Below are 15,244 nucleotides of genomic sequence, written 5' to 3'. Positions count from 1 at the left end.
ATATATATATATTATTCTAATTGAACCACCTCCCCCCACAGGTGTGGAGCATCACCTATCATAGCTGGCTGACCTTCGTCCTGCTGCTCTGGGCCTGTCTTATCTGGATGGTACGGAACAGGCGCCAGTTCGCCATGTTGTGCTCCCCTTTCATCCTTCTCTACGCAGTGACGCTCTGCAGTCTGCAGTACGTCTGGAGTATGAACCTGGAGAGGGAGCTGCCCACACAACTCGGCTTCATGAAGCTTTCCCAGCTCGGACTGGGACGGGCTCCTTACCCCTGCCTCAACTTGGGAGCCATGGTAACCAGCTTCTTCTTACCCATAAGCCTTCAGTGCTGTTCTCCGGGCACTTACACTGGCTGCTTTCAGTATTTTGTATGTTGTTGGTGCCCGTTTCAATGAAATATATACCTTAGATTTAACAATGCGTGTTTTCCAATTGAACTTATTCTGCACAGGAAAACACATTGATCTCCATATATAGATGTACTAATTTTGAGCAGTAATTGCGCAATGGAGGACGCCATTTTGTGGACTGAACTTGCAGCCCATCCATTCACTACAATGCAATGACATCCGTGCATTCCCATGGATTTTGGAAATGGCTGCCTCCAGTGTGTTTTGGCAACAGCTGCACTTTTACATTTTCACCATTGTGTCATGTGAAATAAATGCACCCTCTTTTGCATCTGTGTTTTTATCTAATGGGGTATAACGAACCATAATCTAGTCTGTCCTAAAATTATAATCTCATGTGACCTATAACACATCACATATATTTTATTTTGTCATTATTTATTCACCAAAATCTACATGAAGAAGTCATGCGTGATGGAATTATGTACATCGTTACTACTTCCGTATTCATAAAGATGGGAATTTAGGAAACTTGAGCCAGATACTGCTATATAGTGCACATAGTGATTTGATAATCGGTAAATGCAACCATCGCTTTATAAAAGTATAACGTTTGGCCTGCAGCATTCAGGTTTGTGGTAACGCCACGCCGAGGAGAAAACACATCTGCAATTGTTGCTTCCGTTTTTAAAGGGTTAAAAGGCCATTTTCAAACAATATGAAGTCCATCATTCTACAGTTAGAAAGATTATTTAGACATGCAGAACATTAAAGACTGTTGACTATCTTACCAAGGCATGCCAGCAACTTCATCAAAATATTAAGTCGAATGATGCTCTGAGAAATCACAAAAGAAAAAAACGCTACCTCCATCAATCTATGGACTTCAAGTTTAAATGGCCTCTAACATTTGCCAAGTTGACAGAGTTCATGACTCTACCATCAGAAAAACACTAAACAAGTATGGCTTTCATTGAAGGGCAGCACAGAAAAAGCTCTCAGTCTCCAAAAAATTCCCCAAATTATAGCAATAGTTTGGCTTTGGTTTACAAAGTTATATCTGAATGAAACACAAGATTTCTGGACAATCGAGACTAAAGTGGAGATGTTTAACGCAAGACACAATGTTTGGCAAACTACAAATACAGCGAATCACCACAAGAACCTTTTACCAGTAGTTAGTGGTTGAAGTGTGATGTTTTGGTTTTTGGGGTTTGTTGGGGCATAGATGTCTTGCAATCATTGAGTCAAACATGAACTCCTCTTTTATACCAGAGTATAATGATGAGCACAGCAGCAAATCTACAACAGAATAGCTGAGAAGGAAAGGATTGAGGTTTTTAAATGGCCAAGTCATTGTCCAGACTTCATTCCCTTGAAGATGCTTTGAAGGTACCTTAAGAGCTGTTCATAAATGATTGACCCCCAATATCAATAAACTGAAGCAGAGTGGTTATGAGGAGGGGGAGGCAAAATTCAAGTTATTGCTGCTAAAGGTGGTTTTATAAGTAACCGAATCATGGGGTGTACTTACTTTTCACACATGGCTTCTTCGTGGTGCCTTATTTTTTAGTTGAGTAAATAATGACAAAGTAATATTGTATACGATCCTAGTTGTAGTTTTCCATGCTGTAGAGAATTGAAATGTGCTCCATCCTTCTTACCCCTATCAGCTCCTGTACACGTTGACGTTCTGGCTCCTGCTTCATCAGTTTGTCACAGAGCAGCTTCTTAGACGACAGAAGGTGACGGCTGCCCTGATGGAAGTGACCGTGCCAGAATCCGGTGAGTAAAGTGCAGGTGTCTGTGTTACATATGATCCGGCATCGTGATCTATAGTTTAACTAAACCTGGAAAACATGTCTCTGTCCTCATAGGTCAGCCCACGGAGAGGGACCTGCTGAAGCGCTTTGGGGATCAAGTGATGAGTTTCTATGCCAAGTACTGGATATATGTGTGCGGAGGCATGTTTATAGTAGTCAGCTTCGCTGGGCACCTCGTGATGTACAAAATTGTCTATACGTTCCTCTTTCTACTCTGCCTGATCATCTTCCAAGTGAGTATGTAGACACTGGTCATGCGTCTCAGGAGTTCAGTAACCATTGTCTACATGGTGTAACGCTATTTATAAAGTATTCCAAAAACTAGCGCAGACACAGGGGATAAATGTTCTAGAAGTCCCAGAAGATCCACACTTCTGCAGTAGTGTCCTACAAACTGTCAAGTTGACCATCGTATTTTCTTCTCTATATTCATGGTTCTGTAAACATCACTGACCTATAAATGTGGAAAATAAGATTCATATTTAAGCTATAAATTTTGAATGCAGTTGGCAGAATGATCATCCCTGTTTGTTTTGGGGTCACTTACAAAATGCTGTAACATTATCGTTGGTTTTTCTCTTCCTTATTCCGACTTTGGTGTGTTTTTTCTAGGTGTATTATGCCCTGTGGCGGAAACTTCTGAACTTTTTCTGGTGGTTTGTGGTGGCTTACACGATGCTGGTTCTTATCGCCATCTACACCTACCAGTTTCAAGAATTTCCCATGTATTGGAAGAACCTGACGTCCTTCACAGATGAACAGTAGGTGTCCTCCAGACTAATGGAGAGTCAACTACTCTACTTGTTTTCTTCTTTTGTTTAGGAAACGGTTTTCAACTACTCTTCTCTTCTGTGCATGCCTCTTTCTTCCATGACCACCTTTCTTCCATGACCACCTTTCTTCCATGACCACCTTTCTTGCATGACCACCTTTCTTGCATGACCACCTTTCTTCCATGACCACCTTTCTTCCATGACCACCTTTCTTCCATGACCACCTTTCTTGCATGACCACCTTTCTTCCATGACCACCTTTCTTCCATTGCCACCTTCCTTCCATGGCCACCTTCCTTCCATGACCACCTTTCTTCCATGGCCACCTTTCTTCCATGGCCACCTTTCTTCCATGGCCACCTTTCTTCCATGGCCACCTTTCTTCCATGACCACCTTTCTCCTCTTTCTGTGTCCTTAGCTATATTCTTCAGCTCATCCCTCTTCATCTTCTCTAGGTTGAGTGCATTAGGTCTTGAGCAGTTCAGCGTGTCGGAGCTATTCACCAGTATCCTCATACCGGGCTTCTTCCTCCTGGCATGTATCCTTCAACTCCACTACTTCCACCGGCCCTTCATGTACATCACGGACCTGACACGGGCATCATCCTTAAAGAACAGGTTAGTGGTGGCCTATCTCAACGTACAGCTGGGTAGGAATACATCTCTCAGTGTATTTGCGTCATTTCTCCCTGTTTTATACATAATGTTTTCTTATTGATGTATACCATAACGGACTTCTATATTCAGCCGTCAATGTATTGTGTGCTTTAGTTTGATTTTTGGCAGTTTATAACCTTCATGCATACGTCCTGTTTTAGACCCAAAAAAACAAACCGTTCTATTAAGGGATGGTCGCCCAACTGTGGACATGCGCTTTACTGGATTAAAGGGGGTTGAGGGGATCATAATTTTCTTTGTTGAGAGAATTAATTGCGTGTTTATATGTGTGTGTGTTTATATGTGTGTGTATGTATATATTATGCGCGCACACTATTATTTATCCTTTGCAGAATTTATCATAGTGGAAGCCGGCTTCTTATGACGCCCGGTTAATGTTTCAGTCAAATTCCTTTATATTAAGGATATTTGAGTACAAATGAAGAATGTTGTTTTGTAGACCCATGTACCTTTAATTGCAAATCCTACTGACGTGATACCTTGGTAACCTTATCACTAGATCACCCTTAACACCTTGCCATATATATGTCTATATACATTTTTTTTTTATTTATTTTTTTACTGTTATTATTTTTTTACTTCCCTTTAGCAGTATAGCTCATGTTTGTTAAAGGCCCCCAACCCCATAAAGGTTCACCTACACACAAGTACACAAATGGCCTTAGTGATGTCACCGGCTCCCTGTGACGTGATTGGCTGCCTTCATAGCCTGTAGGCGGCAGGTTATGTCTCAACATCCGTAACTTCTTATTAGTAAAAATACTGCTCCTACATTAGATGTGGCTGCCATGCGGGTTGATACAGACTAGTACACACTTTGTTCAAGAGAACTTTTTTATTTTATTTTTTTTGCTTGTTAGATTCCAAAATCTATCAGATATGTTTTGTACAAGAGTAACATTGTGTGCTCAGACACCTCATTAGACTGGGTAATGTGTATTTTTTTGGATTTCCTGTTATGCTTTTATCCATTTGGAAACATTCTCGGTTTCTTCAATGTCAAAAGTTTCCTTACAATAATTGCTAAAATGAGCATTTTGGATCCAGCCATTTCCTTAATAGGGGTCGCATTTAATTCTTATGCCATGCTCAGTAACTTATTGTGTCAACTTTTAAGATAATGGATATAACTTGGTTCTTTCATGCAGCCAAATCCGCGCATGAACAGCCTGCTTGTACATGTGGCAGCCATCTTTAAATACCCCTTGTTACCAGTCCATCTTTCCACATGATCAGTGGCACCAGATAGCTAAGATATAGAGAATACGCTGTTACCCTCCCTCCCCCAGCAAAGGGGGAAAATAACTCTAAAGTAATTCAGTCATCGTTTACAGTCAAGCAAGATGGCCGGTAATCTCCAGCATTTACATTTCATAAATTGCAATTATATCACATTAAACATTAAGTTATCCCACAGAAATGATGCGACATGTTAGTAATCCTGTCTGTTGCGTTTGTTTTATAGTAGTGAGTCCAAGCAGGAGGACCAAGCAGCAGCATCTGGTACGGACAGTGACGGAGAGGAGGAGGAGGAGGGGGATGAAGTTGCTGAAGATGACTCCATACATGAAGGTCAGAATTGTCCGATTGTAACGCGTATGTTTATAGTGGACCTTTATTTTGGGGAGCTGAACCAGTTGTCATGAGACAATAGGTTCATACCACAAAATGACGGCCTCCTGCTGTGTCTGTAACCGGTACCCTTTAGGCGTGTTCATTGGGTTTGTGAATTTTCCATGTGCTGTATTTATACAATACTCTTTCATGGGGTAAGTGTAATAGTGCAGACATGGAATTAAAGGAGTTCCTTGGCCTTCAAGGATTGTGTTCTTACAATATAAGCCAGGTTCTGTTGTTGGCATTACATCTAACACTGCAACTTTCTAGTTATTTTTGTGTATTTATGTTAGGGGAGTTGTAAGTTTATGTTTGTGTTTTGAATTGTTTTGAATATTAAATGTTCCAATGTGTAAAATGGATGGTGGATTAGAGGGGATGTATAATCTCTGGATTGATTGCTATGTACCTAGTTGTTAAACTATGACGTGGTACTGATGGGATGTGAATAAAAATGTATTTATTGCTAAATAAGGGCAAAGGGTGCAAATAATAAAATAAAATCACTTATCAAAATCCAAGCCAATAGATGAACATATATACAGAAAACACTTGACAAATTGAAGGAAATTAAAAAATATACATAAAAATGGGATTGAATTAGAATTAAAATAGTCCAATTTCCATATTCGTAACAGTTATGCAAATATGCAATAATTTCGGTCATCACGTGAAGCCACTTAACACCTGTCCAACCTATGGAGGTTTTGATAGATCCAAGGAAATGTCAGTATAAGGTAAACTGGTTCAGCATTAAACTGCGCTAAGTCACTGACCATTAGGAGTCCAGAGTTATCACAGCAGAAAGGTTTTAGTTCTGAAAGCCCCGCCTTCTTGGTTCTGAAAGCCCCGCCTTCTCTCACAGTAAGCCCAGCACCTATTGGCCAGTGTCATTTACATCTCCCTTGGGAGAGAGAGACCCAGTATTAAACTATAGGCTCAGACACACTCCTCCCGTTTGTTAATGTATTTTTGAATCAACCCGTGCACTCCATGTGCTGGTTCCACCTATTACAAAGTGGATGCAGCAGGCGTGGCCGGTGCTGGGATCTTTGGCTGTCTGTTGTAAAATTTGGTGAAGGTCCCTGCAATACCCGTCCATCCACTTGGGGCTCCAAACAGGATTCACCTCAAGCCCCTACGTATGCTCTGGTGAGGAGAACGAGAGTCCTCGGAGGAGTGGATCGCCTCACACGCCTGTCATGTGCTTTTTGGGGGGCGTTTGTGGTCCCTGGCATCTATCTCTCAGTTTGTGGCTTCCCCAATTCCTCTCCTTACCTCATAATTTCTGTCACCAGCAGTCCTGTCCTCACGGACAGGTCGCTGCCTCCTACAAGATCTACACTCCCCCCATCTCTAGAAATACTCTGTGCTGCTGGTAATATTCTGATTCTCTGATTGGCCACTTCAGACTTGGTCACATGCAACTCTGCAGGAGATGAAGACTGAATGCAACAGTTGCTGAGACCATAGTCAAATGCACCTCGACCTTAGAGAGGATATTTAAGTAGGTGTGCGATGGTGATCCTGGCACTACTTCGGTACTGAGCATCAGCTGGGTAGTAATGTCCTTTTCTTAATGATCATCTTCTTGTATCTCAGGTACTCTCAGTAAGTGGGACTTGGTTGCTCAGCGTCTCACCGTCCTTTTCTACAAGTTCTCTGAGTTCCTGCACCGATTGCAGGTTTTCCTGTGGAGGATCCTGGAACTTCATGTGATGAAACTAGTGGCTCTGTATAATGTTTGGGTGGCCCTGCAGGAGGTGAGTGGAACTGCAGCAACCTTAACTGCAAGTAATGCATGCTGGTTATGTATAAAGGGTTCCCCACACCTCATAAGAGTGTGAGCTCTTTTGTCCAGGACCATTATTACCTTCATGTTATTCGTTTGTATCTGGATTCCCTCATTATTCAGTGCTGTGTCTATGTTGGCACTAAATATAATTATAATAATAATATACATGATCATATAAAATGATAAATACATTTGTTTTATAAAAGAAATAGGGGTAGATGTATCAGATATTCTAAAAAGCAAAAGAGGAGGTGTTGCCCATAGCATCCAATCAGATTCTAGTTATGTTCTACAATGTACTAGATAAATGATAGCTAGAATCTGATTGTTTTTTGTGGACAACACCTCTACCTTTTTAGAAGGCTTGTACATCTACCTCCATAGTTTTTGAGACTTCGGACTACTTTAGTATAAAAAAATTATTATTTTTATTATCATTTAAAGTGTTTAGTGTTTTATCTCTCTATTAAACTTGCCACACGACGAAAGGGTTTCAGTTTGTTTTTTCTCCGATTAGTGTCGTCCTCGCGTAAAGTGATCACTACAATCGTAACATATCCGACGTGTGAAAGAACATAATGCAGTAATGTTACAGCACATATCACAAGTGTGATAATAATTATTCAGAATGGTCCAACAGTTCACAAAGCATATCAACTGTATATTATAAACCCTAGTTGTTGTAGGGACGCAGCGTATGTTGTACAATTACATTTGGCTATCAGGGGTTTGGCCTTGTGTTGACTTGAGTGTCCCGAGGATCTCCTAGTCCAGTGATGACTAACCTGTGACACTCCAGGTGTTGTGAAACTACAAACCCCAGCATGCTTTGCCAGTAGATAACTAGCTGATAGCTGGCAGAGCATGCTGGGACTTGTAGTTTCACAACACCTGGAGTGTCACAGGTTAGCCATCACTGTCCTAGTCCTATATACAGGACCTGTGCTTAAATGAACCTTGTGTCTGCCATGACCCACTCTCTGTGTAGTGTGATGATTGGCAGGTCTGGGGTCGGACAGTATTGCCGTCTCACATTCATGTTCTCTGATCTTCCACAGGTGTCTGTGATGAATTTCCTCTTTGTGATTCTGTGGGCGTTCGCTGTCCCCTTTACCCGCTTCCACCCCATGGCCTCGTGTCTGTGCACCATCTGGACCTCCGTTATCATTGTCATTAAGATGTTGTATCAGCTGACTATCGTCATCCCCCAGACATACTCTGTAAACTGCACGCTGGTGAGTCACTAGAACAATAGCACAAATTTGTATGTGTTTAATTTAATGATATGAGGATGCAAATAAGGATGTGTATGTAGATAATCCATTTTGTGCCAGGCAAATAACTAACTTAGAAGAAATGAGGGTTATCTATGTCCGGACATCACATCGCAGATCGGTATCATTTAGGGATGTTGCACCAGGATTTGCACTGCTTGCATTGTCCACCAATTGTGCTTTGCAGTCTGTGACTTCTCTGCATAATGCTGTAAAGATAGAACGGTTATGTCATAAGATTCCATCCCTGTAAGCTCCTCCCCCAAATCAATTTATGTGTTACTTTTGTGTCCTTTGAATTCTTAAATAGTGTTTTAAAGCACCATACTAGGGACTGAGCTCATCATCTGCCCCTAAGTTCTGCAAGCAGGACTAGATTGACAGTGGATGATCATGTTGACTCCAAGTTGATGTTAAAATTTATTTTTTTCTACGTTAAAAAAAAAAAAACCAACCTTTATGTTTTCAAATGTATCTCCTATCTCTTGTAGCTCTTTTTTTTTTTTTTAAACTCTTTATTTAAAGAGGAAACAACAGGAAAAGATACAATCAACACGATTGACATAAAAATATTAATATTCAAGATGTCTCCTCTGTTTTTTTTTTTTTTTTTTTTAAAACAAGTGTTTATTAACGGTCAAAAAAGAATTAACAGTGCAAAAGGATACATGTTATATCAAACAGAATACATTTAGTACATAGGCTAGTGAGGTAGAACTCTCCGTGTCTCGGAGATAAGATAGCTCAGATTCTAAGGAATAAAGACCGGCACTTTTTTTGTTTAAAAGAGAAGAAAGAAAAGAAAAGAAGAAGGAAGAAAAAGAGGAAGATAAGCGAGAAAATGAGAGGTGGAGGGGAAAAAGGGGGGGAGCAAGGGGAGTCCCTCTTGAGTCAGAGGCAATGAGAAGGGGGGGGAGAGGGCTACATAAGGGGAGGGGTTACGATTAGGAGAACGGTATTGAAAATGAGACATCCCGGGGTCCCAAATCTTGTTAAAAGATTTGGCTGTGTTTCGTATAATGCTAGTCATGTATTCCATCTTATACGTGTGCCAAACCTTATTGGTTACAGCGGAGATTGAAGGGGGGGCAGCCTGTTTCCAATCTATGGCGATTTGACATGTGGCTGCTGAAATAATGTGACGAGCAAGTTTATTTTGGTGTCTAGTGGCTGTGGGGAACCCGAGGGGTAGAAGGAAAAATTTAGGGTCAAAAGGTAAGGGGGTTTGAATTAACATTTCTATCAAAGCTTTAATTTTGCGCCAGAAGGGAATCCGTTTCGGCCAGTCCCACCATATATGTAAGAAAGAGCCCACACCAGAGCATAGACGCCAACATCTGTCAGAGGAATCGGGCAGTATCTTTTGTAGCCGAGTAGGTTCATAGTACCATCGGTAGAGGAGTTTGTAAACATTTTCCTTTATCCGAACGCATATTGAGCTGGAGGCAGCATTGTCCCGGATTTCTGACCACTCCTCATCATCAAGAGGAGAGTCCAGGTCATGTTCCCATGACATCTCATGAGGGTCCCGAGGAGGAGAAGAGGTAGTTAGTTCAGAGTAGATATTAGAAATAAGACCTGACGTCGATGCCTGGCAGACATAATGTTTCAATTGTTGTGGGGTGTCGAGAAGTAAGAATGTTTGATCTAGGATTGCCTTATCTGTTTTAGAGATGTAGAAATCCAGAGTTTCAGTTTTGGCAGGGTTAATTTTATAGCCAAAGAAATGCCCATAAGTGTTTAATTCCGAAAGGAGGGGGGGGGGGGGGGTAATGGGGTTGGACATGCTAATGAGGACATCATCTGCATACAAAGCAATTTTGTTTTCCGTCGAACCGACCTTTATACCGGAAATGGATTGGTTGCAACGGATTCTGGCTGCTAACGGTTCGATTATAAGGGCGAAGATCAATGGAGAGAGGGGGCATCCCTGGCGAGTGCCTTTAGAGATTGTAAAAGGTTTGGAGGTTAGGCCATTGACCGAAACCGTAGCAGAAGGGTTTCGGTAGAGAGCCAAGATACCAGTTAGGAACCTACCGCAAAAGCCCATGGATTCGAGAACACCCCTCATGAATGTCCAAGAGATACGGTCGAACGCCTTTTCCGCATCCAAGGCCATCATGAGGGAGGGCAGTTTTCCGTTATGTATAGAGTGGATCAAATTGATGGATCTTCTAGTGTTGTCGGGGGCCTGTCTCCCTGGGATAAAGCCCGTTTGGTCCGGGTGAACCAGTTTGGGGAGAAGGGGGTTAAGTCTGGTGGCCAAGATTTTAGCATAAAGCTTGAGATCTACATTGAGGTGGGAAATGGGACTATAGCCCGCACAGTGGAGAAGGTCTTTACCAGGTTTAGGAATTACAGCGATATTGGCAAGCGTAGTAGCAGAGTCAAAGGAAGCCCCCTCCAGCATTTGGTTGTAAAAGGATGTTAGGTAAGGTACAAGGTCCAGGGCAAACCTTTTATAATACTGTGCTGAGAAGCCATCAGGACCGGGGGCAGAGGCGGGTTTAAGTGCTTTTATAGCTAATTTGACTTCATCTGCAGTGAGCTGGGATTGAGAGAGGTGTGGAAGAGGGGTATTAGCAAGGTACGACTCCAAAGAGTCCGATAGGAGATCCCCTCGGGGTGGGGAGTCAGGAAGGTTATAAAGGGAAGCGTAGTAGTCCCTAAATTCCTTAACCATTTCTAGAGGGTCATACGTTACTGAATTAGTGGAATTCTTATGGAGTTTGTCAATAGCTCCTCGGGGGCGCCTCTGACGGAGCTTCCGAGCTAACAATGAATCCGCCTTGTCTGCCTTGTCATAGAAGCGTTGCTGAAGTTTCTGTAATATGGCTGCTGCCCGTCGAGACAGAAGGGTATTAAGCTGGCCCTTAAAAGAGTTGATTTGTGTTAATAGAGATGGATCTGGGACCAGTTTATGCTGAGTTAAAAGAGTGGAGATGCGTTGCTCTAATGAGGAGATATCTAAGGCAGCTTTACGCTTAACCTGCGAAGTAACACTTATGAGCCGCCCACGAATGGTGGCTTTGTGAGCTTCCCATATTACCCCGGGCGCCAATTCCTGGGTGGTGTTCTCTTGGAAATAATCAGATATAGCTGATTTAATGTCCATAAAGGAGGAGGTGTTTAACAACAGGGAGTTGTCTAGACGCCATCTAAATGGGCGTGGGTAATGATGGAGGAGGTCTAGGAGAATGTACACTCCCGCATGGTCAGACCATGAGAATGGGACTATGCCTGCTTTAGTTATTCGGGGAATCAAAGATTGAGAGACATGGATCATGTCAATGCGGGAGTGAATCTGGTGAGGGGCAGAGTAATGTGTGTAGTCCCTCGCAGTGGAATTTTTAAGGCGCCAGGTGTCGTGCAGAGAGTGTTGTGATAGCAAGGCAGACAAGGTGGAGGAGCCCTTGGAAGAGGACGTGGTGAGTCCGCGAGGGGAGATGGAGGACCTATCGAGGAGAGGATCCAAAACAACATTAAAGTCACCACCTAATACAATGTGACCCTGGGCCAATCGCTCAATGTGTCGGAATAATATTGGAAAGAACTGAGCCTGATCTTGGTTTGGGGCGTAGGTAACAACTAATGTGATTGGGTAGGAGCGGAGCGTGCCCATTACCAATAAGAAGCGACCCTCCGGGTCAGAATATGTGGAAGAGAGCTGAAATGGAACCTTATTATGGATAAGGATCGCTACCCCCTGTTTTTTACAGTTAGCTGAGGCAAAAAAGTCTGGGAGAATTGCTTACCCTGGAGTTGCGTGTGTGAACCTGTGAGATGAGTTTCTTGGAGGAACTCTATATCCGCTTTTTCCCTTCTGCAGGCTCCAAGGAGTATTGTGCGTTTGTGGGGAGAATTGAGGCCGTTGACGTTAATGGAGATAAGTTTCCGGGTCATGGAGGCCAAAGTGGTGTACACGCTTTAGAACAACTCATCTGGAAGCTGTAACTGTAGGAGGGGAAGGACCAGGGACCTTTAGATGGGGAAGAGGGAGAAGGGGAAAAAAGAAAAAGGGAGAAGAAAGAAGAGAAAGCCACTAAGAGAGAAGAGAGAAGGGAGAAAGAGAGAGACAGAAGAAGAGAAAGAGAAGAGTAGCCCAATTGGGCAGAAACCCTTTAACGGTGGGATCCAGGAGGGATCCAGACTTATTGTTAGTAAACAAAGTATAGCTAAACAGAAGTCGTATAGGGAGCGTGGGGGGTGGTGTGGAAACATCTAGTCAGGCTTGCTACCTGAGGCGATGGCTCTGTCTAATGAGCTGGATACGGCTATTAGAGGAGGATTCACATTCGTAGGTTATCCAGTTGTATAGGTAGGTTGTGCAGCCGGGGAGAGGAAAGGGGCAGAAGGGAGATTAAAGGGGGCTATGTTTTATATTTTTATATCGGAGAGGAGGGGGAAAGAAAAAGAAAGGTTGGGGGGTAGGTAACAATATAGCTAATAAATAAGCAAGCAAACTTGGAACATTGCTAGTAAAAGCTAAGCCACACACTTATATAGACTACCAAAAAGAAAACTGGTATACAAACATTACTCACCAGCAGCGCACCATGTCCACCCCGGGGGATCTGGAGGCGCCCCAAGAGCTATATTTCAGCTGCAGAAGGGGGATCCATATTGGATAAACAGCTACGGCTTTCTAGTAAATACCACGGGGCCCATACTCTATCGAAATTATATGATTTATCATGAAGGTAGCACGTTATACTCTCCATTCTTGCGACATGTCTTATGTAGGACCTTAACTCCTGCATAGAGGGAGCCCTAGGGTGTTTCCAGTGTTTTGCTATTAGGGATTTAGTATCTGCCAAGATATGGGAGATAGGCTTATTAGAAGGCCCGCTCTCATCAGGTATAGGGCGAGAGAGAAGGAATGACCAGGGGTCCTTAGCTATCTGTTGTTCTGACACAGAGTTTATGAGAGTAAGAACCATGTTCCAGAAAGGAACTATGCGAGGGCAGGTCCACCATATATGTAGCATCATACCTCTCTGGCCACATTCCCGCCAGCAGCTCGGAGTGGCCGTAGGAAACATTTGAGATAGCTTATCAGGAGTACAGTACCATCTATAATACACTTTGTAGGCTGTTTCCTTAATTAGTGTACAGATTGAGCTCTTGGCAATCCCCTCCTTGATCTCCTCCCAGCATGAGTCATCTGGAGGAGGTCCCAGGTCATTTTCCCATTCCCGCTCATGTCGGCCTGGGGTATCAAAAGTGTAGTCTATGAGCCAATTATAGATCCTGGAGATCATCCCTTTAGTGAGAGGGGAATGTAGACACATATATTCAAAGGAGGTAGGGGCCCGGAGGACCTCCTGGGGGGGCATAGACATGGCGAAGTGTCGGACCTGGAAGTACTAAAAAAAAAAAAAAAGCGGAAGAAACGGTTCAAAACTATGGGGAAGTTCCGACATAGAGGCCCAATTTTGATTGACTACCAGATCCGAAACCACCCTTATTCCTGCCCTCATCCAATGTTTAAATTGCTGTGTTGAATTGCCAGGAGGAAAGTGTGGGTTGCCCCAGAGAGGAGTCAGAGGTGAGATAGGGGAGGACAATTTATATTTGACCCGACATGAGTCCCAAAGGGATAAGCAGAATTTAAGGGATTGAAGAGAGGAGGCTGCTGGTGGCCTATCTATATTGGCCAAGCCCCAGAGTGATGCCATTGAGGGGACCCCAACCTAGTGGGTCTCCAGATCCACCCACGCTATAGACTGGTAAGGGGCATAACTTACCGCCACCTGGGACAGATGGGATGCCAAGTAATAAAATTTAATGTCTGGAAAGCCCCTGCCTCCTCGAGCCCTAGGCTTTTTAAGCACTGCTATTGAGATTCTAGGGGGCTTGGCACGCCATATAAACGTTAGGAAGGAGGAATGCAAATCTCTAAACACGGAGTCGGGAACCCTCACCGGAAGGGTTTGAAAAAGATATAGAAGTTTCGGGACCAAGTTCATCTTAATAGCGATAATCCTCCCCAGCCACGATATGATATAGCTCTTCCAAGTCTCCAAGTCCTGTTTGATTTTTGACAGAAGGGGGGGAGAGTTTTCCCGATACAATCTATCATAGGTCGAGGTGATCTAGACTCCAAGATATTTGATCTTACTCGCCTGCCAGCGTAGTGCAAAGTTAGTCTGTAAACTGTTCCTAAGGGATGGGGAAGCATGAAGGAGCATGGCCTCTGACTTAACCTTGTAGCTCTTTTTAGTGACTTGTGCATAATAAAATCTTGTCTGTTTGTGAGAATAGAAATTTTGGCTTTCCCTGACTCCTCCCAGCGGGACACATACCGAAATGAGCCACCACTGTAAAACCTAATCTATAGTACTCCTTCATTCATCTCTTCAAATAATTTCAGTCCTGATTTAGGTATGACCAACACCAGGGGGTAAATGTATCAAGCTGAGTGTTTTCCGGCGGGTTTGAAAAACCTATCAGATTCTAACTATCATTTATTTAGTACATTCTACAAAATGATAGCTAGAATCTGATTGGTTGCTATAGGCAACATCTCCACTTTTCAAACCCGCCGGAAAACTCTCAGCTTGATACATTTACCCCTAGGTTAGGACTATACGTCTACAGAATCAACACACTGATGTCGCCATTCACAATACATAATACATCATTGGTGGTCATCAGGTGATTTTTGGATTTAGTGATCCTGACCGCGTCTCTCTGAAGACCCTTAGAACATCATAAATCAGATTAGCTCCTTATAATTGTCTCTCTATTCTCAGCCTCTCTCTAATGGCACCAATCTCCTGGAAGAAGAGGTGCTGAACTCCACCTTGTATCGGGCACCCGTTGATCCAGCCAACTGGTTTGGATTCCGCAAAGGTTACCCCAACTTGGGCTACATTCAGGTACAAAGGAGAGAACCCTGAAACCTCGAAACTGCATGAAAAGT

At 43.0% G+C, this 15,244-nt stretch overlaps 1 protein-coding gene across 3 annotated transcripts in view; it reads left to right on the top strand.

Annotated features, from left to right (window-relative positions):
• PIEZO1 (piezo type mechanosensitive ion channel component 1 (Er blood group)) overlaps window positions 1-15,244 on the top strand; it is a 149,771-nt gene that overhangs the window by 94,905 nt on the left and 39,622 nt on the right. For all 3 annotated transcript variants that reach the window (XM_075189030.1, XM_075189029.1, XM_075189028.1), the window contains exons 12-20: window positions 42-302; window positions 2,033-2,144; window positions 2,237-2,415; window positions 2,795-2,943; window positions 3,412-3,573; window positions 5,099-5,205; window positions 6,853-7,013; window positions 8,104-8,280; window positions 15,075-15,200. In XM_075189030.1, coding sequence (XP_075045131.1) covers window positions 42-302; window positions 2,033-2,144; window positions 2,237-2,415; window positions 2,795-2,943; window positions 3,412-3,573; window positions 5,099-5,205; window positions 6,853-7,013; window positions 8,104-8,280; window positions 15,075-15,200 — 1,434 coding nt within the window. The remainder of the gene's footprint in view (window positions 1-41; window positions 303-2,032; window positions 2,145-2,236; window positions 2,416-2,794; window positions 2,944-3,411; window positions 3,574-5,098; window positions 5,206-6,852; window positions 7,014-8,103; window positions 8,281-15,074; window positions 15,201-15,244) is intronic.

Source organism: Mixophyes fleayi, chromosome 10 (genome assembly GCF_038048845.1).
Source record: "Mixophyes fleayi isolate aMixFle1 chromosome 10, aMixFle1.hap1, whole genome shotgun sequence".
NCBI lineage: Eukaryota > Metazoa > Chordata > Amphibia > Anura > Limnodynastidae > Mixophyes > Mixophyes fleayi.
Note: the sequence above shows the minus strand (reverse complement) of the source record. Positions and strands in the feature narration are given on the sequence as shown.